The sequence below is a fragment of the Camelus ferus genome, chromosome 34, assembly GCF_009834535.1.
Source record: "Camelus ferus isolate YT-003-E chromosome 34, BCGSAC_Cfer_1.0, whole genome shotgun sequence".
Classification (NCBI taxonomy): Eukaryota; Metazoa; Chordata; class Mammalia; order Artiodactyla; family Camelidae; genus Camelus; species Camelus ferus.
The window spans coordinates 940,703-967,050 of record NC_045729.1 but is presented as its reverse complement, the minus strand read 5'-3'; the positions used below and the strand labels follow the sequence as shown (position 1 = coordinate 967,050).

General features: G+C 36.4%; 1 protein-coding gene across 1 annotated transcript in view; it reads left to right on the top strand.

Annotated features, from left to right (window-relative positions):
- Positions 1-26,348, top strand: part of DNM1L (dynamin 1 like) — a 45,375-nt gene that overhangs the window by 16,537 nt on the left and 2,490 nt on the right. Inside the window, 17 exon segments of the mRNA XM_032473359.1 lie at positions 919-1,048; positions 1,051-1,065; positions 4,348-4,386; positions 5,865-5,911; positions 6,329-6,400; positions 7,590-7,676; positions 13,108-13,270; positions 15,210-15,330; positions 16,913-17,044; positions 17,944-18,150; positions 20,212-20,332; positions 20,569-20,724; positions 20,961-21,050; positions 22,431-22,523; positions 24,816-24,872; positions 25,562-25,639; positions 25,956-25,988. Coding sequence (XP_032329250.1) covers positions 919-1,048; positions 1,051-1,065; positions 4,348-4,386; positions 5,865-5,911; positions 6,329-6,400; positions 7,590-7,676; positions 13,108-13,270; positions 15,210-15,330; positions 16,913-17,044; positions 17,944-18,150; positions 20,212-20,332; positions 20,569-20,724; positions 20,961-21,050; positions 22,431-22,523; positions 24,816-24,872; positions 25,562-25,639; positions 25,956-25,988 — 1,641 coding nt within the window.

The following is a 26,348-nucleotide window of genomic DNA, read 5'->3' as shown; positions in this document are numbered from 1 at the left end:
CTTGACTGAATAATAGGGGAATGCAAATTTAAAAGAACTGTCAGTGTTTATCTGTGAAAATAGCAAGATTCAAAAAAGTGATAATGCCCAATCCGGATGAGTAATTGAACAGAAGCATAGTTTGGTGCCTGCCATCTTGTAATGCGCAGCCAGGCAGTATCTGTGAGTGCTTACAATCTGTATGCTCTTTAATCCCGACAATTTCATTTAATGAATTAATTAAATATAATGAGGTAACAGAATGAGTAGGGTTCTATGTACAAAGCATGTTCATTGCAGCATTGTTAATAGTAGCAAGAGCCATTTAAACGTCCATTTAAATGTCCAAATTGGGGTTTGGTTTTACATACAGAATACTGTTTAACTATTAAGCATAGATGTTAATATATTAATATGGAATATTCCTGATTGTTACATTAAAAATAAAAGCAGTTTAGAGAAAAATACGTATAATACTACCCACTTAAAGAAAAATATCTACATATTATGGGCATAATTTTACATATACCTACAACACTAATTGAAAATATCTAATATATATGTAGGTGTATATATCATATATACACCAATGTTATGTGGTTGGGAGGGTATCAAAAGTTAGGTAGGAAAATTATGGGAGAGTGGGACTTTTATATTCTTTCTTTTTTTTTTTCTGAGTTACAGATTTTTATTTATTCCATGAAATAACCACAGATAATGTTACCACGTAACTAGTTGATTTGGCATTAGAGTGTATATTCTGTCTTTTTTTTTTTATTTTAGAGAAATAAAGATCGTATAATAGAAAATGTAACTAAACTTGAATTTTAAAAGACTGCGATAATTAAAAAAATATTTTTTTTTGTATAGTATAGTCTTGCTGAGTTACAAAAAAGTCTGTTAAAAAACTCATTTTGCTCTTGTGTGTTCTGTTTTCAGAGCAGTGGAAAGAGCTCAGTGCTGGAAAGCCTAGTGGGGAGGGACCTGCTCCCCAGAGGCACCGGCATTGTCACCCGGAGACCGCTCATTCTGCAGCTGGTCCACGTCTCACCCGAAGATAAACGAAAAACGACGGAGAAGAAAACGGTAGATTTAGAATTGGAATAAGAATTATTTAAAAATTCTTCATTTTTGGTTGAAGCTTAAAAAGATATGAATTGGTTAGGCAGAAATTAGTGGCTGTAGCAAAGCTGGGAGACTTGTGAGGAAAAGCGGTGTGTGTCTTTTCCCTTGTAAGGAAAGAACAATGTTTGTTGTTTTTGAGGACAATGAGTAAACTTGTTGGGAATAGTACCTTTTTGGTAATTCAGTTTAGTAACCTGTTGTTAATGCCGTTTAATGGAGGATTTAGTTATCTCACTAAACAGGAATTTTTTTACTTTTTATTTTTAATTTATTTGGGGAGGGGGTGAGTTTATTTATTTATTTATTTTAATGGAGGCGCTGGGGATTGAACCCAGAACCTTGTGCTTGCTAAGCATGCACTCTACTACTGAGCTATACCCTCCCCCACCAGGAATCAGTTATTTAAAAAAGTTTTTGTGTCTTTTGGAGTGTTTAACCCCTAGTGTTTCAAACTGTTTTTACTTTTTCATTTTGTTTTAGGATTTAAATATTTTAGATTCTCATTTAAGATTTTATTTTAAATAAAATTAAAACGATTTAGTTTTTCAGCATAGCAGTGTTATCTCACCTTCCTTTTCCTGATCTTACCATGTGTCTGCTTATTTTGAATCTTTGGCCCTTTAATCTAAGATGAATATTATTTCTAAAAAGTTTTTTTTTAATTTCTAAAAGAGATTATTATTATATTTTATTTATTATTATATTATTATTATTATTATTATTATTATTATTATTATTATTATTATTATTATTATTTACTATCCTTCTCTTGCTAAGGCTTGCCTATAAAGTACATACTGTTTGGTTTTTTAGATTCTCCCCTCCATAGTAAATGTGAAGTATTAAGATAAGAAAATATGCATTGTCCTTTATAGCAGTTCTTCTTTGGTTAAACTGAAAATATTCTAAGAAATACAGTTTTTATCTCTTAGCAGATTTTAAATTGGTTATTAAATATGAATCTTATATTAGTTACACATTTATCAGTGAGGTTTGTAATGTTTGATGAGAGTAATATATTTATTAATGTAAAAATTCCTTTTTAAATATAGTGGCTCAGATTTTCTTATTAAAGTCTGTAAAAATTTTCTGATTATTAAATTACATTTGTTTGTTTCTTATTCTGCAGAGATCTGTTTTCAGTGCAGTTTCATTCTACATCCTATATTCTAATCTAAGATGGGATGGTAGTGTTGGTGCAGTTGAAGTGACTTTAATTTCTGTATCTGATCTTTTCCTTCACTTATTACAGGAGCATTGGTGGTGGTAGCTTGATTTTTTATTTATTTTTTAAAGAGGGAAAAAAAAAATCCCTGTCATGAGCATCTGCAATGACTGTGGAAAGTTAATTGCTGAAGCAAGTTAATGAAGTTGTAGGTGTTGACAAGTAATGTTTTGGGTAGACTGCCGAAGGGTATGTAGGAGCCTTTTAGTTATATCATGTAGCTTCTTGGTATATTATTCATCACTTTGCATTTCTGTAATATTTCTTTATTATTGAAATTCTGAGCCTTGAATTTAATCCTTTTGGACTAACATGTGGTCCAGCCTCAAACTTATAGAATTTAACACTTTAAAAATTTCATTCCCACTAATATCAAATTTACCAAATTCCTTAAACTAAGACCTTAAGAAACTGTATGGTGTTAATTGTTTCTTTCTTTTAACTCTTCATATTCTTAAGTCACTTTGAAAAGGGGAGATGAAATCCTGTCTCTCTAACTATTTGCAGATGTGGGCAGTGTTTCCAGAAACAGAAGTGTCGTTTTAGCTATAGAAGTGTCAATTTCTTCTATCTCTTTGCTTGTACGTCCATTATACTTTGTTGATGTCTCTTCTTGGTGGTTGGTCAGTAAATCTGCATATCTTTACCTATATATATATTTTTTCCAAGCTTAGTGCTTATTTTTTATGTAAAAAAACATAAAACCTCACTTAGAATGACAACTCAGCCACCAGGAACACAAAATAGATTTCATAAAGTTTGAGTGCTAAATACCATGTATCTTATTGATAACTAGGAGCGTTCTTTAGTTTCTCATCAGAGGCTTTTTATCCTTAGTGTGAACAGTTCTACCTTGTCGTAAGTCATTCCATCCCAAAGGAAATCAGAAACACTGAAGCAGTAAACATTTAGTTATTTAGCCAGACGAGTATGAGTTACCTGACAGCCTGACAACCGGAGAGGAGAAAGGGAGGAAAACAAAGACAAGAAATTTAAAAAAAGAAAAAAAAATCAGTCTCTAACCATTTTGTATAGGGATTTATAGCGTCAAAGGGCTTTGTTATGTAGCAGAGGCCCAAGTTACCGATAATAGGTTAGTTTAAGAGCAGTGGATTCAAACGTGACACAGAGCAGTATAATCCATCTTAGATATAGGTCCATCAGAACTGCCTAAAATAAAATATTTTAATATGTAATATGTTTAATTCTCAGGAAAATTTATTTATCATGGGATCCTTTATTCTGCCAACTACATAGGATAATTGAGGTATCAGTACAGAGATTTATACTATTTCTCATCTTGCCCCCCCAACTTCTGCCAGTGTAAAAGAATTTTTTGATACAATTTTATTAAAAACAAAATCAAACTGTTTTCAAGTCGGATGGTGGTTTAGTTTGAACTTTGAACTCTGTGATTGTCTTTCATATATTTGTAAGAGATGAATCAGGTTTTCCTCAGATCTCCTTTTAGATAAAATCCCAAAGTAGCATGCTGATTAAAAATCAAAATTTGTTTCTGTGGTGTTTTGTTAAATTCAACGTATATTTCAAAGAAAAGAATCCCTTATGAAGCTCAGTCTTAGCAAGTAGGGTAAATACTTGTATATATTTACTTTTAAGATTTTGAAAGATATGTTTGATATGTTTTGTAGTCTTTTTTACTGTAATTTATCTTTTCCCATAGTTAGTTATCAAATACCTAAAGTGAGTTTTTGAATAGTAAATTCATTTTAATCCATTTGTGTTAGAATTAGAAACCAGAGATAATATAATCAGTTGTAATGGAAAATAAACATAAATTATGGCACACTATATACTTTGTTTATGTCCCTTAAAATATTATATACATCCCTCTAATTAATTGTAATGGAAATTATATAGTTGTAAATTTTGAATAATTTAATACCATGTGCATTTGAAATGTTCAGATTTTTGCACATTTGAGTTTTTAGGAAGAGTTGAAATACTAGGGATAAGCACTAAACTTACCATTCTGTGCTGTTTCTCTTTAACTACAGACCCTGCTACATGGAAAAACTCAAGACACCTTTCTAAAGGTTTCCTTTATCCATTTGTTTTTGGCCCTTCTTTTTCTATTGTGCCTGCATGTGTGCTTTTGTACTCCTACAGGCTGTGTGCATCTTATTTTTCTTCCATTTTTATTTGCCTGTCCACATTGACTGATTGCAGGTGTTAGTGGTTCTTGTTACCTTTTGGCACTGCATCAGAATTCAGGCTTTTTTTGGTGGTGAATGTAATTTATTTTATTTTAATTTTCAAAAACATGCTTGTGAAGCCAGGCCTTTCCTCTATGATAAGGTAAATTAAAAACACCCCTTTGGTATCTAGTACCTGCCTCTGTGAGTTCTATTCATCTAGATTACTCCAGGCCTCCAATGAGACTTCTTGGAAGAAGGTACTAAGCTTCAAGTAGGTGAGCATTTTACTTGCAAAAAGGATCCAGTTTATTTACCTTTATTCCGCCAAAGAAATTGATCCACTTTTTCTTCAATAAATATTTATTTGGATATCTTAACAGTCATTTTTATTTTGATGTCAGCCAGCTGATCTGCATTATTCAGAAACTCTGTCACTAAGACATTTAAACTCTGAATTTGGCAGGTAATGTAGCTGTGCTTGGGGGAGGCAGAGTCAGTTTACCTTCCTAAAATCAAGCATTTCTAGCTACTTTGGGAAAATTAGAATAAAACTTGCTCTCCAAGTTTTAGACCACTTGAAATGGTACCTACAGTGAATAATTTTTCCTTTTCTCAGCAAGTGCAGGAGGAATAGACCTATTACTGAAAACTGCTGTAGAAGAGCAACTCCATTCAGTGCATATGCCGGGTTCCCCCCAAACCATGCCCCCTACCCCATTTCATTTCTTTCTTACCTTCAATTCCAAGGGAAAACATAATCTTGTTCCCGGGGGAGAAAAATCACCTTGAAAGTGCATGTAAATTTACAGAACAGCTTCACATGACTGAAAGGAACGACAAATTGTGACTTTTTAGGTTACTGACAGGAAGCCAAATTAAAATTAAAAAACGCAAAATCAATTGAAAAATTATCTGTTTCATTCACACATTGCAAATTTTTACCTTGAGTTACGTGTGTAAATCTTTTTGCATTACTCAGTATGATTCATAAGTTTTGTTCTTTTAGCCATTAGCTTGAGTGTTTTCGTCAGATAAACTGCTTTTATGTGTAAGATACTTAAAAATAAAGAATATATGTTTTACTATAATATAATTACATACAAAATATGAGGAGAGGTGAACAATTTGATTCATGAAATTTAGATTTCAAATGGTGGGAAGACCTATGAGCAACTCTGAAATTGGTCATATTTTTGAAATACATGGTACAATTTTTACAATGTGAAAGTATAATTTAGCAGATATTAAAATATACATAAACTTATAGTCATGACAAAATAGGAACAAATAATATTGTGTTGCCTTTTTGAATTCCTAGCTAAAGATAAAAAGTAATTTCCATAGTTTTCCAATAAACGGAGGTTTTCTTTTTCCAGGGGTCGAAGCAGAAGAATGGGGTAAATTTCTACACACCAAAAATAAGGTAATCATACAAGAATGTCATGAAGAAGTAACATGTAGAAAACATTTGTTTTGGTACAATTTTTAGTTGATAATTTCATTTCTTATGATTGGCAGTGCAGCATGTTATCTTGAAAAAGCTGTTCCTTGTAAAATAAATCTTACCTAGCTAACATTCCTAACCACTGTAATTTACTTGGAAACTACTTTAAGTTGAGCCCTATTCTAATTTGGAGATTCTTAATCATTGTGAGATCAGGCAGCTTTGAAAAACTCATAAACTATGACTTCTTGGCTCTGAAAAATATATGTGTATATTAGAATTTGTTTGCTAATTCTCTGAAGTGGATCCATAGACATCCTTGACATTTATCAGACCCCACTTGAGAACATTTAATCTTATTTTGAATATCATGTTTTTTGTCTGAATAATTTTTAGCTTTACACAGATTTTGATGAAATTCGACAAGAAATTGAAAATGAAACAGAAAGGATTTCAGGAAATAATAAGGTAGGTATCTTTTTAGAGCTGGAAAGTATAATCATCAGTAAATATTATCATTGAGGGTATTCTGGCCTTTGAAATTAATAGAATATTTTCACAGATATATAAAAACCTTAGAATCCCTTTTATTTCTTAGAGGTTTTATATACTATCAGATATTTCATGTAGATGTTTATTCTTGATCTTGTGTTTTTATATATATATATATCTTTATTATATACTTTTTCTATTTAATACCTCTGCAGTATTATCATTTCCTGATAGATTCTAACTCTAACTCAAGAAGCATTATATAACTTACAAGATAACTTGTATTTTGAAGAGTTCTTTTTCTTACCTGAGTTAGGCTAGATTAAGTTTTTCTTTTCAGTGAAAATGAAGCGTAATCTTAGAAATCTGAATTGTTTTCTTATATTCTGAGAATTTAAATTAGGTGTCTAAGATACCATTAATCTTGATGAATGTTTGCCTCCAGTAAATTCCTCTGTTTTCTCTTTCTTTCTTCTTTCTTCTTACTATCTTTCTGTTCCCTTCTCTTTTGTTTTTATTTCCATTCTTGTACAGGCACATTTAATCCCACAAGTGGGACCTAGCTAACTACTAATGTTAAAAAAAAACAATTACTGAGCACTTTTATCTGCCACGTACTACGCTGGAGAGGTTATTTCCTGACAGAAGGGTGCTTTTGAAGCCATGTTAATTCTTTATGACCATTCAGGATGTTTGTCTGTTTCAGTGATTGACTAAGCTTTGTTTATTGTTGACCTCTGGGCAGGTGACCTTTCAGTTGCTGCTACCACTGTCATACTCGTTACCTGTGGATAACCTGTTACCTGTATCTCACTGTCAACTCAGGAACCTCATAAATTTGGATAGTAATACATTATTCTTTTGTTCAGCACTAGGTCTGCTACACATATTTAAGAAATGTTGCTTGCTTAGAATCAGGAGAAAAGAATGTGAAATATAGGGAAATAAATTGGTATAGAGTTGGACAGAATTATAACCTGTGGCTGGCTGCCTTATTTACTATGTTTCATCCCTTTTGATTGTTGAAATATTTTAAGATCATGGCTTAATTAATACTTAAAGGCATCTAATGTCTATCTACTTGAAATGAGGTTTACTTTAGCATTTTATATTTCATTGAAATTTTAATATGATTTTAATATGGTATTTTAACACTTATTTTTAGGGAGTTAGCCCTGAACCAATTCATCTTAAGATTTTTTCACCCAACGTCGTCAATCTGACACTTGTGGATTTGCCAGGAATGACCAAGGTAAAGAATAGTTGTTTCTCATTGTGGATATGGTCATGTTTGTTTTCACTGGAACAAATGTGGTTTTTCCTTAACCTCTTATGGAATAATCGCCTTTTTTTTTTTTTTTTTTTGCAATTAACTTGAGCTATTAGCAGTATTTGACACGGTTGAGCCTTCCCTTCTCCTTGACACACTTTCTTTACTTGGTTTCCGTGATACCATACTCTGGAGGATTATCTCTCATCTCACTGGTGACTCGTTCTCTGTCCCTTTTGCTGGTTTCTTATCTTCCCAAGGTCTAAACAGTGAGTGCCCCAAAGCTCAGTTTTTGGACCTCTAGTCAAGGGAGTATATTTAACCCTTTGATGATTTCATCTAACCTTATGACTTTAAATATGAGTGTCTCTCTGCTGACAGCACTCAGATGTCTTCAGGCTTGGATGTTCATCCTGTATATCTGTCTACTTGACACGTACCCTTTAAATGTCTAATAGGCATTTCAGACTTGATGTGTCTAATACCAGGTCCTGATCTGTCCCTCAACCTGACTTGATCCTTCTGTGGTCTCCCTCATCTCAATAAATGGCAGCTCTGTTCTACCAGTTGCTTAGCCAAAAAGTTTGTAGTCATCCCTGACGCTTCTTACCCCACCCCACTTTCTCTGTTAGCAAATCCTCCTGGCTCTCCTTAGCATTACGACACAGGCGTACCTGGAAGACACTGCAGGTCCCGCTGCAGACCACCGCAATACAGGGAATATTGCAGAAAAGCAAGTCACACAGGTTTTTTGGTTTCCCAGTGTACATATGTTTACACTATACTGTTGACCCTTGAACAACATTGGAACTGCATGGGTCCACTTATATGTGGGTTTTTTTCAATAAATATATTGGAAACATTTTTGGACATTGGCAACAATTTGAAAAAACTTGCAGACAACCTTGTAGCCTAGAAATGTTGAAAAAATTAAGAAAAAAGTATGTCACAAATGCATGAAATATATGTAGACACTAGTCTATTCTATCATTTGCTACCATAAGGTACACACAAATCTGTTACAAAATTAAAATTTATCAAAACTTTTGCACGCACAGACTGTGCACAGCACCATTTGTAGCATTTGTAGTTAAGAGAAATGTAAACAGACATAAAAATGCAATATTAAGTCGTAACTGCATAAAATTAACTCTAGTACATACTGTACTACTGTGATGATTTCATGGCTACCTTCTGTGCTGCTGTGATGAGCTCAGGTGTTGGGAGCGTCCACATAAGACACTTTGTGATGCTCATCATCCCAGTTCTTCTCCTGTAAATTGCATTTCACGGTAAAAAGTGATCTCTTGAGATCCTTACGTATTTTTCATTGTGTTCAGTGTGATACTGTGAATCTTGAGCAACACCATGAGACCCACATGAAGTGTCACTAGTTACGCTGAAAGTGCTCCCAGGAAGCAGAGAAAAGTCATGATGTTATAAGAAAAGTTGAATTGCCTGATACGTACCATAGATGGGGGTCTGCAGGTGCGGTCGCCCACCATTTCAAGATAAGTGAATCCAGCTTAAGGACCATTGTGAAAAAAGAAAAGGAAATTCATGAAGCCATCACTGCAGCTGTCCCTGATGGCACAAGAACCTTGCACTTTATGTGAAATACCTTTTTATCCTGTATTGAAAATTCAGCTTTTCTGTGGGTGCAGGACTGCTGTACGAACGGCATACCCATAAACTCTGATGTGATTTGAGAAAAAGGGAAGTCACTATATGACAGCCTGAAGCAAAAGGAAGGTGAAGGACCTAAAGCTGGATAATTTAATGCCAGCAAAGGATAGTTTGATAATTTTAGAAAGAGGTTTGGCTTTTAAAAAATGTCAAGGTTACAGGAGAAGCAGCTTCTGCTGACCAAGAGGCAGCAGGCTTAGTTCTCAGATGCTGGTAAGAAAATCACTGAGGAGAAAGGTTATCTGCCTGAACACGTTTCTGATAAAGATGAAAGTGCCCGATTCCGGGGGAAAAAAATGCCACAAAGGACATTTATTAGTAAGGCAGAGAAGCAAGCACCAGGATTTAAGAAAGAAGGGATAGGCCAGCTCTTCTGTTTTGTGCAAATGCAGTCAGATTTATGATCAGGGACCACCCTTGTCTATAAAGCTGCTAACTTCTGGGCCTTGAAGGGAAAAGATAAACACCAGCCACCAGTCTTCTGGTTGCACAACAAGAAGGACCGGACAAAGGGAAACGTTTTCTGGATTGGTTCCATTGATTGTTTGTCCTTGAAGTCAGGAAGTACCTTCCCAGTAAGGGACTGCCTTACTAAGTTCTTAACATGTCAGACAGTGCCCGTGGCCACCCAGAGCCCCACGAGTCAAACACCATAGGTGCTGAAGTGGTCTCCTTGCTCCCAAACACAGTGTCTCTAATTTACCCCCTACATCAGGGGGTCGTGTGGACCTTTAGGCGCATTACACATGGTACTCTATGGGAAGGGTCATCAACACTGTGGAAGAGAACCCCAGTGTGAGAAAATCCTGAACATCTAGAAGGGTTACACCACTGAAGATGCCACTGTTGTCATGAAAAAAGCCGTGAAAGCCGTAAGGCCTGAAATAATACATTCCTCCTGGAGAAAACTCTGTCCAGATGTTGTGTCTGACTTTAGGATTTATGACAGAGCCAAACAAAGAAATCATGGAAGAGATTGTGGATATGGTTACAAAAAGTAGAAGGTAAAGGGTTTCAAAATACGGATCTTGTAGAAATTCAAGAGCTAAAGTAGACACTATACTGGAGGAATGTCACCGGAAGATGACTTGATGGAGATGAGTGCGTCTGAAACAGTGTCAGGTGATGAGGATGAAGACGCAGAAGAAGCAGCGCCAGAAAACAAACTCATTAGACAGTTTGTCAGAAGAGTTCCAAGATGGTACTGCATGGAAACATTTTTAGAGTGAGAAAACAAAAGAGACAAATTACAGTGTGTTTCCATGAAGTTACATGGAGTGTGCCTGCCTCTCCTGCCTCCCCTCCCACCTCCTCCACCTCTTCTGCCTCTGCCACCCCTGAGATGTCAAGACCAACTCCTCCTCCTTCATGAAGACGAGGATGACCCACTTCCACTTAGTAGTAATTAATCATCATGCTGTACAGTTAATCAGCTTACCTTTGTGTATGTGTGTGTCTCCATGTGACAGTCTAGTGATGGTGTGGCAAGAACTGTCTGAGATGTTTTTGTGTCATCGTTGCCATCCTCACCTAAGTGTTCACTGTGTAGGACGTCATGTAGGAGACTTCAACTGAAGTAGACAGCCTATCCTTACATAGGCGTAAAGTGAGTGATATTTAATATAAAATTAATAATGTGTTAGTTTTCTTAGTGCTTAATAACTTTCTTTCAAAGAATGATATTACCAAACAGTGTGCCTTCTCTGGTAATTGGAGAAACTGCCTATCAGCTGATCAGCACAGGTAAGTGGTTCCCAGGGCTGTGTTATGAATATGACTGCAGTGCTGTGTGCTGTAAAAGTTTTACAGCGTTCACTCAGTGTGTAGGCTAGGCTCCCATGAAGCAGTCATGTTGCTGCTGCTTTGTTCCCAGTGCATGAATTGTTACATCTGTAAATAAATATGAATTTCTTTTTCACATTATCTTTTCATCTTTGATGTCTGGTGTGTATATAACATCTCCAGTGTTTTATCTCGTAAGACAATATTGCTGTAGGTACTGACATAATTTTTCTTGTGAACAGATGACATAAACTTATATACACTGTACACATAAACTGTACTTATCAATACGGTCCAGTACCGTAAATGTATTTTCTGTTCCTTGTGACTTTCTTATTAATTTTTTTAGCTTACTTTGCTGTAGGAGTACAGTATATAGTATATATAACGTATGAAATGTGTGTGAATTGGCTGTCATTGATAAGGCTTCCAGTCAGCAGGAGGCTATTAGAAGTGAAGTTTTTGGGGAATCAGAAGCTACATGTAGATTTCTGACTGTGGGGGGGGGGCAGTGCCCCTAACCCCCATGTTGTCTAAGGCTCAGCTGTACTGTAGTCTGTTGTGTCGCAGTACCATTATGTCTAAAAAAACAATGTACATACTTTCATTAAAAAGGCTTTTTTGCTAAAGAATGATAGCCATCAGCTGGGCCTTCAGTGAGCCATGATCTGTTTGCTGGTGGAGAGTTTGAAATGTTTTGAGAATTACTAAACTGTGACACAGAGACATGGAGTGAGCAAATGCTGTTGGAAAAATTGATGCCAGTAGATTTGCTTGTCACAGGGTTACCATAAACCTTTGATTTGTTAAAAAACGCAGTATCTGCAAAGCACAATAAAGCAAAGTGCAGTGAAACAGGGTGTGCCTGTATATCTGGAACTCTATCATGTCTTACAAATTCATAGCTACCGTCTTGAGCTAGCCACTGTCATCTCAGCTGGATTGCCACCAGAGCCTCCTGAGAGGTCTTCCTCATAACTTGTTAACTAAGCAGCCAGAGTGATACTATTTGTTTCTTTGGCGGGGGAGGTAATTAGATTTACTTATTTACTCTTAGAGGAAGTCCTGGGGATTGAACCGAGGACCTCATGCATGCTAAGCATGCACTCTACCACTTGAGCTATATATATATAATCCTATATATATAATCCTCTCCCCCTAGAATGATACTGTTAAGGTGAAAATTAGATTGTGTCCTTCCTTGGTGCAGTATCTGTCCAGTGGCTTCCCATTTCACTGGAGTAAAAGCTCCATTTGTTGGATCTAATGTGTCCACTTGATCTGTCTCTGTGAGTCTTCTAGCCCCTGCTGTAGCCTCTGCCATCTTGTCCACTTTGCTGGGTGTTCTTCCTCTAGAATCTGCATGGACCTCTCCCTTGTATCTTTCAGTTTCTGGTCATTCTCTCAGATGTCATTATCTGAGTGAGGTCTTTTCTGATTACTTGATTTAAAAGCCTAATCCAATTTAAAATAATAATTTGAAAGTATAACTTTCTCTAATTCCTTAGCCTCCTGTTCTTTATTTTTCCCATAGCCCTACTACCACCTCGATACTATATATGTGTTTATTATCTGCATCACTGAAGCTTGATGGAGGCGGGAATTTTGGTCTTTTCCTTATTCACTGGTGTGATATAATATGGCATATAGGACAGTGCCTGAAATACAGTAGCCTGCCAGTAAATACTTGCTAATTGAGTGAATGAATGAATTTGTCTCTAGGCAGTTAACATCGACGAATGTCTAACATGGTAAACTTTTGCAGGAGTTACATTTTGAGACTTTTACATATTACCAAACTCATACATACCACTGTAGTATATAATTTCCTCATTTTAATGATCTGTAAATGGGGCAGTACCTATGTTCTGTGGATTAGATGGCGGGGGGATGGGGCTGAGTTGAGTTTTATTACTGGTTCCTTGATCGTCTCTGTTTGGTTCAGGTGCCTGTAGGTGATCAACCTAAGGATATTGAGCTTCAAATCAGAGAGCTCATTCTTCGGTTCATCAGTAATCCAAATTCCATTATCCTCGCTGTCACTGCTGCTAACACAGATATGGCAACATCAGAGGCACTGAAAATTTCAAGAGAGGTGGATCCAGATGGTAAGGACAGTTGTTAATACTTAATTAAATGCTTGGTTAGCAATGGTAAATCCGCCCTCAAGAGAGGGGTTTATATTTTTAAAAAGAGTATCTCTAGCTCTTAATATACATTAAAAAAGAATAATGTTTTTCTATTTATCTTATAGTATCAAATAGAAATTCTGATGGAAAATAAAGTTTTAATGGATAAATTGCTGTACAGGTGAGGCAAAAATACTTCACATAATATCCAAATTCGTAATGATTACCTAATGATTCTAAAATAATAAGATGGCTTTGCAAAAAGATTTTTTTATTTTGTATAAGTAAGATGATTTAAGCTTTTGAATGGCTGATATCTAAGAATAGTTGCTGTCATAGTAGGCAGTCATTGTAGACTATTATAATATAGGAGATAATTGTGGTGTCTGCATTCTGTAGGTGCAGAGAACATTTAGACAGGCTCAAGGCAGAGGGGATTCTTGGAAATACAGTTCATACTGTGCGCCGGTATATGATGCTTGACTGATGCTATAGGGTGTATCTCTAAGTATATATGAGATGCCAGATTGCTGCTAGTACATGTTTGCTCTGCTCCATACAGGAGCCAGTTTTTTTTCACGTGAGTATCGGGAGGATCTGTGGGCTCTATCATGTTTCTTTTTTCCTGCTTTGAATACAAATAAGAATTTAAAAGAAAAATTTAGTAGGACATGTTCGTGCTAAGACAATTAAAATCCCTATTGAAATGACTAAAATTAAGTCATTTCTTAAAATTTTTTTATTATTTCAAGTTTTTAAGAAACGTATTACATGAGTAATTAATATTCATTTTAGTTAAATTAAAAGATAAACTATATCAAAGGTTTAAATTTTATTATTTAAAGTAAGCTGTTAAGCATTTTGTATGCATTAGTTCTATTTTAAACTGACCCTTGAGCCATAAATGTAATGATACTTTTCATCTAGGAATCTTAATTTAGTAATATAGTGTAAGGAAACAACCCAATCCAGTATTATTAATTAAAAAATTAGAATCAACTTAATATATGGCCCACAGTAGGAATGATTAAGTTAAGATAATAATAGAATATGGAATCATTAAAAAGGATGATTTTGTAGATTTGGAACAAAATAGGAAAATGCTTATAAAATTGAAAAAAATGCCGTATGTAAAATTGGCCATTATGCAGAGCAGCTGGAACTCTCATTCGTTGCTGGCAGGAATGCCACAGCCACTTTGGGAAGCAGCCTGTCAATTTTTAAAATGTTAACTTAGCAGTCCCACTTCTAGGTATTTATCCCTTTAAATGAAAACCTACGTTCATGTGAAACCCTGTATGCAAATATCTACAGTAGCTTTATTCGTAATCTCCTAAAACTGAAAACAACATAGATGTTTCTCAAATGGGAAATAAATAACTAAACTACAGTGTAGCCATACCATGGAACATTACTCAGCAACAAAAAGGGATGAACTGTTGATTCAGGCAACAGCATGGGTTATGCCAAGTGAAAGAAGCCAGACTCAGAGGCTGCGTGTATGATGCCATTTGTGTAGCGTTCTGGAAAAGGCAAAGCAAGGAGTGACAAATGGGTGTCACTGGGTGGGACAGGGATGTTTTCAGAGGGAAGCCGAACCGTTCCCGTCTTGAGGCAGTTGTGCTGTAACTTTGCGTTTATCAAAACTCAGAACTGTGTACCAGGCATGAGTGAATTTTAAATTTTTAAAATGCTAATAGAAAAGTTAGCTGAGAGCTAATAAAAAAAATTACATGTGAAAAATCTTAAAAATTAAACACAACGATTAAAATTAGTTTTTATATAGACAGGTTAGAAAAGCATTACCAAGATGATTGCAGGCATAATGTTAGGTGGGATTATAGATGAGGCTTTTCCTTTATTAATCCTTAATAGCGTAATTGAATGAGTCATTTCTTTTCTTTTTTGCATTTACCAGGTCGCAGAACCCTAGCTGTCATCACTAAACTTGATCTCATGGATGCGGGTACCGATGCCATGGATGTGTTAATGGGAAGGGTTATACCAGTCAAACTTGGAATAATTGGAGTAGTTAACAGGTTAGCAATCAAGAATGGGATAAGAATTGCAGCTTTCTCATTTCAAAGCAAATCTGAATTTTTAAAATCAGTCTGAAATGTGATCCTGTCCCTAGTTTTCCCCCTTTTATTATAATCTTTATATTGCTAAAGAATTCATTGCTTTCCAAAGGGAGAAAAGAGATTCACTAAGGCCTCCTGTAGATATTTTTAACTAGAAAATGTTTCTAAAGTAAGCAGTGCCACAAAATGGAAGAAAATTTAATAGCTAGGCTTGAAAAATTCCTGTCTATTATGTTTTGTATGAGGAGGGCACTGGATAAGAAAAAATGTATTATTTAATTTGCACCCAGTCAAGGAAGAGTTTTTATGGTGGTAGATTTTTAATAGATCGGTTTAACCTCTAGCATTAGTGATTCTATGTAATTTCCGGGATGTGACTTGGAGAAAGTTTATTAAAGGTGTCCTAATTGTAAGCAGCTGGTATCAAAAACTGTGGAGAGGAAACTACTACTGAGTGTCTAACTATGTTTTAGACACACTACTGTGAGCAGTTTGCAAATGGTACCTCTTTGACCGTTACAGCATCCCTGTGAGGTGTGTGCATTAGTCTGTTTGATAATCAGAAAACTTAGTAAGTTTACAAAAACCTATGTTTAGGTTTTGTAAATTAAATTTATGAAAGTCACATGGCTGGTGAAAGCAGAGCCAGATTCAAACGAAGATCCCTTTTAGTCTAAAGCCTTTATAAAAATAGGAAGCACCGAAGTTACCGTGAGATCTGGGTTCCAGTCCTAGTTCACCCACAAACTAGATATAAAGTGGGTTTAAATGACACATAGCATCTTTCGGCCCCAGACCTTTTAAAATGAAAATGTGGCCAACTGATATCTTTCCAGTTACCTGCTGCCATTCACATGTCCTTCTCCCTCGTCCCTACCCTGTTGCTGTTGTTTTTTTTAAATTCCCACTATCTCCCTTTTTAGGCAAGCAGGTGGTATAAAACTGCTTGTTGTATTTGTAGATGACTGCTCTTCACCTCTGTTGCCTGTCCATGGATAAAAGATACAGTTGATTAAGACACACATGTTTTTACACTTGTCTGTCCCTGGTTCTTAAGAGTACTGCTTTTGACTGTAGCTAATGGTGATAATGAAGCCTACGCTATTCAGGCATTGCTTATTACATGAAAGTCACACAGTTTGAATCCCGGCTGAACTACTTAATATGTGACCTTGGGTAAGTTAGTTAATCTCCCTGAGCCTTAAGTTACTTTTGTGTAAAATGGAATAATACCTATTGCATAGAATTATTGTGAGACTTAAATATAACAGTCTGTGTCAGGCATTACAGGCAATGCCTGTGCTTTCATCATTGTCATCAGTTTTAGGCCGTCACCATCACCACCACCACCACCACCACCACCACCACCATCACCACCATCACCACCATCACCACCATCACCATCACCACCATCACCACCATCATCACCACCACCACCATCATCACCACCATCACCACCACCATCATCACCTTCATTCAAAGTACTTGAGAGGATCACAGTTGACTTATAGTTGAACAGTTTTTTATTTTTCGACCTCAGGAGCCAGCTAGATATTAACAATAAGAAGAGTGTAACTGATTCAATCCGTGACGAGTATGCTTTCCTTCAAAAGAAATACCCATCTCTGGCTAATAGAAATGGAACAAAGTATCTTGCTAGAACTTTAAACAGGTAATATTTTTTACCTTTTGGAAAATGAGATGGTTTTGGTCTGAGACCTTTGATTATCAATTCCTCACATTTTCATAATGTTCTTACCTGTAAAATTTCACTTTTTGTTTCTTGTATAGTAGCTTTTTAATAATGCAGATGTCTATTTCTGTTGAGATGGTTGGCATTAAATCATCTTGTAGTTCAGAAATGCTCAAGTGAATTTTAAAATGCCTTAATTGTGAAATTCTTGACAGTCATTTTGCTTTTGATAATAGAACAAGATGGCAGGTGACTTCATCTCCACTTTGGATTTCAGGGACTGAATTAAAATGCATAATTTTTGCATAATCTATTCTTAATTTAGGATGTCTTCTATTCCTATTCAGAAAAAGCATTTAAGCTGTGTACTTTCAATTCTGAATACCCAGTAATGGTAGAGGGACTGGAATACCTTTCTAGATAATGTATAAATGACTGCAGTAAAATCAGTCTTCTCTTACTTTTGGCTTAGTTCCTAAATAAATTATAGGCTGATGGACGTGGATCTTAAGGTTGATTTTCACTGTATTGAGTACCCAGTGTAAAAGGTGAGTCAGAAACCAAAACCATGTAGGTAGAGTTGAATTGAGTAGCTTACATTCTTTGAGGTAACTGCAATAATATAAAAACAGTTTTCTTTCAATTTATATTCGGTTCTCTAGCAACTGCTACAATTTGAGGGGCTGAAGGCAAATTTAAAAAGCACTGACCAGGATGGCTTCCTTTATGTCATTTTTTTCAGACTAAGCCTGCGCCTCTAGTCTAAGATTGCGTTATTTCCTCCCACACAAATCATTTGCATTTAAAAATTTTGACCTGCTTGGGTCTTCAATATACACAGCTTCACTTTACGATCCCTCCTGTCTAACGTCTGCCAGGTTGCTGATGCACCACATCAGAGACTGCTTACCAGAGCTGAAAACGAGAATAAATGTTCTCGCTGCCCAGTATCAGTCTCTCCTGAACAGCTACGGGGAGCCTGTGGATGACAAAAGTGCTACCTTACTCCAGCTCATCACCAAATTCGCCACGGAATATTGTAATACTATTGAAGGGACTGCAAAATATATTGAAACTTCAGAGCTGTAAGTAAAAAATTTCTCTATGGATTTGATTACCCGGATTGATAAATTACTTTATCTTTGGTTACAGTGACTTTAACTCTGAGATTATCTGGCTGTGATTTATTATCTGTAAAACAGGAATATCATTTTTTAGAAATGATGATGTCTGATATGCATGTAAAATGCTCTATAAACTATGTAAAGCATGGTAAAAGTTACAGGTTTTTTTTAACAAGACCTTTATTGATAAGCATTTATAAAAATTTCATTATTTACCTACTTATCTTAATGGAGGTACTGGGGATTGAACGCATTACCTCGTACATGCTAAGCATGCACTCTACCACTGAGCTATACCCTCCCCTAATTTAACTTTTAAAATGTTTAATACACACAGTGTAATTGTTCATGAAAAAAAAATACAAAAATGCAGGTAAATAAAAAGAATAAAACCCAAGGACAAAATTACTCTTAAATCCATCATCCCTGGCTACTTTGGCATTCACCTAAACATTTTTCTATGCATTTGTAAAATGTATAAATGCCTGTAATAACATCTTTAAAAACTCAGATAGTGTAATGCTATTTTGGAATCCTTTCTTTAAATCAACATGTCATAAATGACTAGTAGTAATTAAATATTTGTATTCTCAGTCCTAAGATTTACATAGTATTTTGCTATTTAGATACATACTTTCATTTTCTGAAGCAGTCCCCTACTATTAATAGTTCACTTTCACTGATACACAAATATATAAAAGTGTTGTGATGGACTGTCTTTGGAGCATGTATCCAAGTAGACCCTTAGGGCACCAAATCCGAGGGCGTGTGACCTCCTCAGAGTCTCTCACTGCTACACTCTAAGTAGATTATATTGTGTTACTACTAGCAATATACAAGAATGTACATTACTCTTAACTCTCACCTTTAAGAAAATCTTTGAACTTTGAAAACCAATTACAGACGTCTAGAAAGTTGCACATAAAAGTACAGGGAGGGCCTGTTCACCATTCACCCCCCACCTCCCCCGTGTTGACAGTGTGACATAAATATAGTACAATAACAAAACGAGAAAACTGGACATTGGTACAATCCACAGGGCTTAGTCAGATTTCACCAGTTATACACACACATACACATGAGTGTGTACAGTTCTGTGTACTTTGTGTGACCCAGGTAGCCTTCTATTTGAGCTAACGCCAAAGGATATTTAACAAAGTGATTATTGAATGGTTATTATATGTATGGTGTATTGAGGAAATAAAGATTACTACAATGAACTTTTAAAGAGTTCAGTGGGTAAGGTAGGTCAAGGTAACACATGGCTTGATTAGGTGACAAAAAGTATAATTTCTACCTAAATAATTATTAAACATAGTACATATCCAGGAAAGTACATACAACAGGGATAGTTTTATAAGTAGTTAATAAAGCAAATATCTGTGTAATTACCTAATCAAGCCTTGTTAGAATTATTGAAGAGAGACCATTCACATTTCCTTCAAGGACTGGGAGAGCCCCCCAGTTAAGAATGCATTTGGGTTGGGATCTGAATAGACTTTGGGAAGGCAGGGAGCAGAAGGGTATTTTAGGCTTTGGAGTAGGAAAGAATAATGCACGGCAAATTTGGAGAATGGCACGTACAGTAACAGGACATAACGGGGTAAGGCAGGGAAGGGGTCTCAGAACAAGACCGTGGAAAGTCTAGTATCTTCAGAATTTGAAGAATTCCTGCTATAAAAAACAGAACAGTTTTGGTCAGAGGAGCAACCCGTTTTAGAAGGATAATTCTGATCATTATGAACATTATTTGGAGTTCCTCTGTGTGTGTGTGTGTGTGTGTGTGTGTGTGTGTGTGTGCGCGTGCACGCACGTGCATATATGAATGGCTTTCGTGAAATGGCTCCTTTCCCCATTAAAAAAAAATTAGAAACTGGTTCATAATGGAGTTGAGGATACATGGAGATGGTCTAAATACAACTGTTTATCTGAGACAAGCCTAAAGCTTACAGAAAGCCTTCTAACTTATAGCTTCTCTCCCTTTTAGTAATACTAGAAATCATACAGTTCATTGCCTTTCAGATGCGGCGGTGCTAGAATATGTTATATTTTCCATGAGACTTTTGGGCGAACCTTAGAGTCTGTTGATCCACTAGGTGGCCTTAACACTATTGACATTTTGACTGCCATTAGAAATGCAACTGTGAGTATGCTTAACTTTCAGAATTTTATTGAAATGAGGTTAAAGTTTTATTATTTTTTAACCCATGTAATTATATCTTTTTTTTAAATCAAATTGTATGATTACTTTGCTCTCACTCTTGAAATTAGGAAGTCCTTTTCATTAAAAAATTAAAAATGTGATTTACTTTTAACATTAGAGAAGAGCCAAAATTATATGTAGTTATAATAAGAGCTCAAAAAATTATTATTTTTTAGGGTCCTCGTCCTGCTTTGTTTGTGCCTGAAGTTTCGTTTGAGTTACTGGTCAAACGGCAAATCAAACGTCTGGAAGAGCCGAGCCTCCGCTGTGTGGAACTGGTTCATGAGGAAATGCAAAGGATCATTCAGCACTGTAGCAACTACAGCACACAAGTAATTGAGAAATGTACCAGGTTTCAGGTTAAGTAGTAACAGACATGGCGGAGTGGTTGCGTGGGGCAGGCGGGAATACAGCAGATGGGCTACAAGTTAAAATCTGCAGCTCCCTTACCTGCAAGCGATTTGAAATAGTGTCCTTAACTGTACCTTCCAAATCTAATTCAGCATGTCAGTGATTATTTAATTTCCTGTAAAGAAAGTAGACTGTTTCTTTCTTCCATCACATACAGGAGTTGTTGCGTTTCCCTAAACTGCACGATGCCATAGTTGAAGTAGTGACTTGTCTTCTTCGTAAACGGTTGCCTGTTACAAACGAAATGGTGAGCTACTCCTTCACAAGTCATCGTTGTAGTCACTGTTAGTAACAGTCATTTTGTACAGCATTATGATTACTTTAGAGCTTAGGCATAATGTTTTCCACTATATTGGGAAGAAAAAGAAGTGAGTTTCAGTCTTATTTCAAAGAAAACTTCAGTAATTCTGGTATAAAATGCATTTTTCTTCATATTTTAATTTTTGTTAGCCTGCAGCCACAGACTTTCCTGAGAGTGGAATTACTGTTGAGAACTGTGAATAGCTTAGCTTTATTACGTAGCAGCACTGATTGCATGGAAAGTTAGGTTTATCTTCAGCCCCAGTGAACTGAGCCATTATATGCAAGCTTTTTTTTTTTTTTTAAACTCTGATGTACATCAGGGTAATTTGGCCATTTGTACAGTGTCCTTGTTTGATGACCTAATACTATAATATCATGGCTGTGTCCTTAAAAAGAAAAATCCTGACATTGGCAGAAATATTTAAAATTGCCCTTAAGCCTCTAATTGTTGGCTGGTTTATTTATGTTTTCCCTTCCTGGTCCATGTGCGCTTGGCTCCGGGGCTCAGGATGGTGAGTTTACTTAGAGCGCAAGACCAGGCTTGGAAGCACAGAATGTCAGTGTCTTTGCTTGGTTATTTCCCCAGCAAGCATAACCCCCAGGCTCAAATGAGGAAGGACGGGTAGCCTGAGCGCAGGCCCTGCCCGCTGACACCACAGAATCGTTGGGATTTCATTTAAATAAATCATTCTCACTGGTTCTTGCCCTTTGAGTGCTGCTCTGATGCCTGATTTGTCAGGACAGTGCCAATGAAGGAGTTAATCTCTCTACGATGCTGGAGAAATGAGTGTCAGCGTTCCTTTCCGATTCCTGTCCCAGTGAGGCCTTTGAACCACACATGTTTGCACTAGGTGCCTCATAATCAAGGCTGATCAGTGATTATCTCAGGTCTTTAAACGTATCCTTTACTTTAACTTACTTGTATCTGATCATGCAATGTTTTCTTGTTGTTGAACCTGAACTTTTGACATGGAATAGTGGAAGATCTAAGGTTTTAAAAGCAAAATTGCATAAAGCCCTGGAACTTAGATACGCATCAGATAGATAGCTTTTTTCCCTAACAAAATACTTCTAACTACTTTAATGTCACCATCCCTCCCCCTTAGAAGTGTAATCTTAGATGCTGAGATAGAAATAATTCAAAACATAGAGCAAGTTATATTCACTATCAGACCTGTCAGTTGGAGTAGAATTATCAAGTTCTCATTTAGGCATCAGTGTCCTGTACTGTGTTTTAGAATTATGTGTTTAATAAGTTTATGTTTCCTGAAATAAAACTAGGTTGGCATATTTTTGTATATAGCCTAATTTTACTTTTTTCTAGGTCCATAACTTAGTGGCAATTGAACTGGCTTACATCAACACAAAACATCCAGACTTTGCTGATGCTTGTGGGTTAATGAACAATAATATAGAGGTAAAACAATTTGAATTTGTCTCTTTTGAGAGAAAATCTGTTGTAACTCAGTTATATCAGACTCATTGAGCAAGGGATAACTGTAAGATAGATATGCAACCACATTGTTGTCTGCTATATGCCGGGAAGTATGCTGAGGGCATTACATTGTCCTCTTAAATTTAATTCTCAAAACCCCTGGAGGCATTGTTTTCATCTTCTGCTGTGACACTGTAACTCACAGAGGCTCCTGGGACTCATTGACTCATTGTTGAAGGTCTGCCTGGTTCCATTTAAGTGACTGTTGCAGTTTATTCAGACTGAAGTGTGTTAAGTGTGTTTAAAACTGTTTTCATTTGGTTCTGAAAGCTGTTTGGAAACATTCCAAGAATTACCTAAATTATAGTGCATTTGGGAAAACGGTACTATCATCACTACTACTGTGGTGGCTGCATTTCATGGATCTTTTTTTTCCCACTTGAGGTTAATGTTGCAGGTTGCTTAAGATCTCAGATGGAGCCAAGGCTGGTGGATAGAGCAGTTTATCCAGATGCAATTTTTTTTCTCTGCCTTATTCATCCAAGAACAGTAAATTTTTTCTGCTGCTCCTTGGTCCAGTGAGATCCCAGAGCCCCTTTCTAGATCAGATTTTCCTCTTATGCACGTGGGCGGACAGGCAGTTGTAAGCACGGGGTTTGGGGACTGCAAGGGACTCTGAGTTATCGCCTTCAGCCCTTGGGTTAGGCAGATGAGGACCCTGAGGACAGACAGCAGCTGTCACTTCAGCGCTATTTGCTGGGCACTCTTAGAGGGAAAAAGCGCCTTCTCTTTAACAGGTACAGGGAACTACTTTTTAGCTACATAGTCGAGGAGACACCTGTTGTCAGAAAAAATTCCAAAATGCATATGAGTAAGGCACTTAAAAAAATACTCAATGAACTAGATAACAGTTACGTTAAAAAAAAATACCACGTAGACCCTGTCTTAGGGTAAAGACTTAGTTCTTGTAACACTGAAACCAACTTCGTGGAAAATGTGTGTCTGGAACAGTTTTTGTAATACTGACAAGGTCATTTATAATATAATTTCAGATAAATACAAATGAGTATGTCTCTGGCTTTAATAACTCTGTATCAAGAAACTTTATGTGGATATTCTCACTTAATCTCTCCAGCAGCCCCACGAGGGTAGGTGATATAAACAGGCCAGGAAGCTGGGGCTTAGCTAGTGACCTGGCGAGCTAAGGTCCTAACTGGTTGGTAACAGACTGGGTGAGTTTCTGGTCTCTAGGTTCCTTTACTTTGTGTCCCTCTTCAAAATGTACAGTTAATGCTGACTTTTTATTCTGAAGATTGTTAAAATCCATAGATTTTTTATCATCTATATTTTCTATCACTGCATAAATGAAAAGTGGGTCAGATTTCTGTCAGAAAAGATGTCCTACCCCAAAGCATCGTGAAGCTTTGTTAATTAGCCCTTTTTGCAAATTTGAATGTTCATTAAATGCTTTCTACTCAGGAGCATTTTGACTGTTTGACCTAAATGCTCTTCTGCTGTCTGGTGCTGCCTGTGAGAGAGCCACTAACAACACCTGCATCCTTTTGCATTTTCATAGTCTTGCACCTGCTTGACGTGTAGTAGGTGCTCAGTACCTACTGATTTGAATTTACAGTTCCTCTAGCTCTGTACCAGGGTTAGTTTGATAATAGCAAATTAGGAGGGAGGGCAGCTGACTAGTCTGTTAAAGGAGCCAGGTGACAGAAACGACCATTAGATTCCCACACAGTTATTCCTGGAGATCGTTCAGGATAAAGAAACCAACATTCTTACCGCGGTTTCTTACAGGTATGAGGTTTTTGTGTGGGACTTGTGTGAATTTAACACAGATGTGTGCAGGTTAGAGTGATTTTTAAGGGTTTTGCTTCAGTTTTCTGTGATCTGTGCACTTCGAATTCTACACGGTACGTTGAAGGCTTGTGTGCACATTTATGTGGGGACAGTGATTCTTAATGGGAAAGGCAGAGGTGATGCTGGTCCACTGCCCCTCATTTGAGAATCCCTGGTACAGGGGAGCCACTGTTACTGACACTGTATTGTATCCCTCAGGTGTGTTGGGGCAGAAAAAAAGATTGAGAAGCATTGGGTTAAATGAGTTCTTGTTTGTTTTAAAATATAATTATGGCATGAGTCCCAACAGTGAGAGGATACACTGTAAGTTATTCCGTACTTTTTAATTAAGCTGAACATTTTTTTTAGTAGGCTTCTATCTGTGCTCTGATAATCACCTTTTCTCTGCTTGGTTGTGTTTTTTAGGAACAAAGGAGAAACAGGCTAGCAAGAGAATTGCCTTCAGCTGTATCACGAGACAAGGTAAAAAATGGTGTTTTTATAGCATGTTCCCAACGCGCAAAGATGAACTGGTAAGGCTCGGAGGGGCGCTCAGCTCTAGTTTTGTCTTGTTCTCCTTTTACTATTCCACTGGCATTATTTCATTGTTCGAGTAAAGGTATGCGAATTTTAAAATAAGATTAGAGCACTTTAAAGATAAAATATTTTTGAATATATTGGAATAAGTGCTTAAAGGTGGATTTTAAAGTATCAAGGCTTTTTAAAAAAAATTCAGTGACTTTATCAGCTTTGTAAAATGAGTTGAAATGAGTAATGACTTTATTCTAACAAGAGGGCTTTTTGGAGTGGGAAGGTGACAATACCTGTAATGCCTGTAATGGTCGCATATATTAAAATTTTTGTGTGTATTAAAATCTGTTACCTTGGGTTGATTCTTTCCCAGAAGAGATCTTATCAAATTCCAAAGATCAAAATGAAGTTTTTGGATTTGGATTTTTCTGAGGAATTTATCTGAGGAAAGCCTTAAATAAAGGTGACAACAGTACAGGAAATAAGGCAGAATAAACATTAATTTATACCCCCCGAGTACTTTTGGTTTTCATGTTACTTTACTATTTTCTACCGAGGGGAAAACTCACGTTTATAGAATGTTTCTGAATGCATTTTTGGCATCCTTGATTTCTTTTTTTCCCTGCATTTTTTGCCTTTAGTCTTCTAAAGTTCCAAGTGCTTTGGCACCTGCCTCCCAGGAGCCCTCCCCTGCTGCTTCTGCTGAGGCTGATGGCAAGGTCTGTTCTGATTCTTAATCTAAGCCTGCATGCCTAGTCTGGTGCAACACAATCGTCTGGAAACAATACACTGAGTAGCAGAATAGTAATATGGGATATTGTGCTAAGGTCAGATTTTAGTCTCATAGAAATTTTAAATCATTTAACAGTGTATACACGTCATAGAATAAGTGTTGACATGCTTTTGCTTGCAATATAGAAGATGCACACAGAAAAGGAATTTAAAGAGGAAATCATCCTCTACTTTTTGAATTTCAAGCCATTGGTATTTAAATTTTGCTTGTTAAACTGCATGTTTTAACATATCTTTTAACAGTTAATTCAGGACAGCAGAAGAGAAACTAAAAATGTGAGTCTCATTTCAGAATGAAAATGTTGGTACTTTTGATTCTCACTGAAACACTGTCTTCAAAACCACTGACAAACTCGTTTGTACGGTGGCATCTACCTCCTGTGTCTGTTATGGTTTTAATGTTTCTCTTATCTAACTAACCCTTCTGAGATGGCTTTTGTTCTTGTTTTAACACTGTTCTAAATAATAATAACAGGCTTTCTCACTGTTTTCTGTTACTTCCAAGAATAGTTTTGAATTTAGTATTTTGGTAGGAAAAGAAGATTCCAGAGGTGGAAGTTGTACTTTGGGACATTTCCTCTTTAAAGGTTCTGAGATCGCCCAGCACTAATGGATAATCCTCTCGTGCTTCTTTCT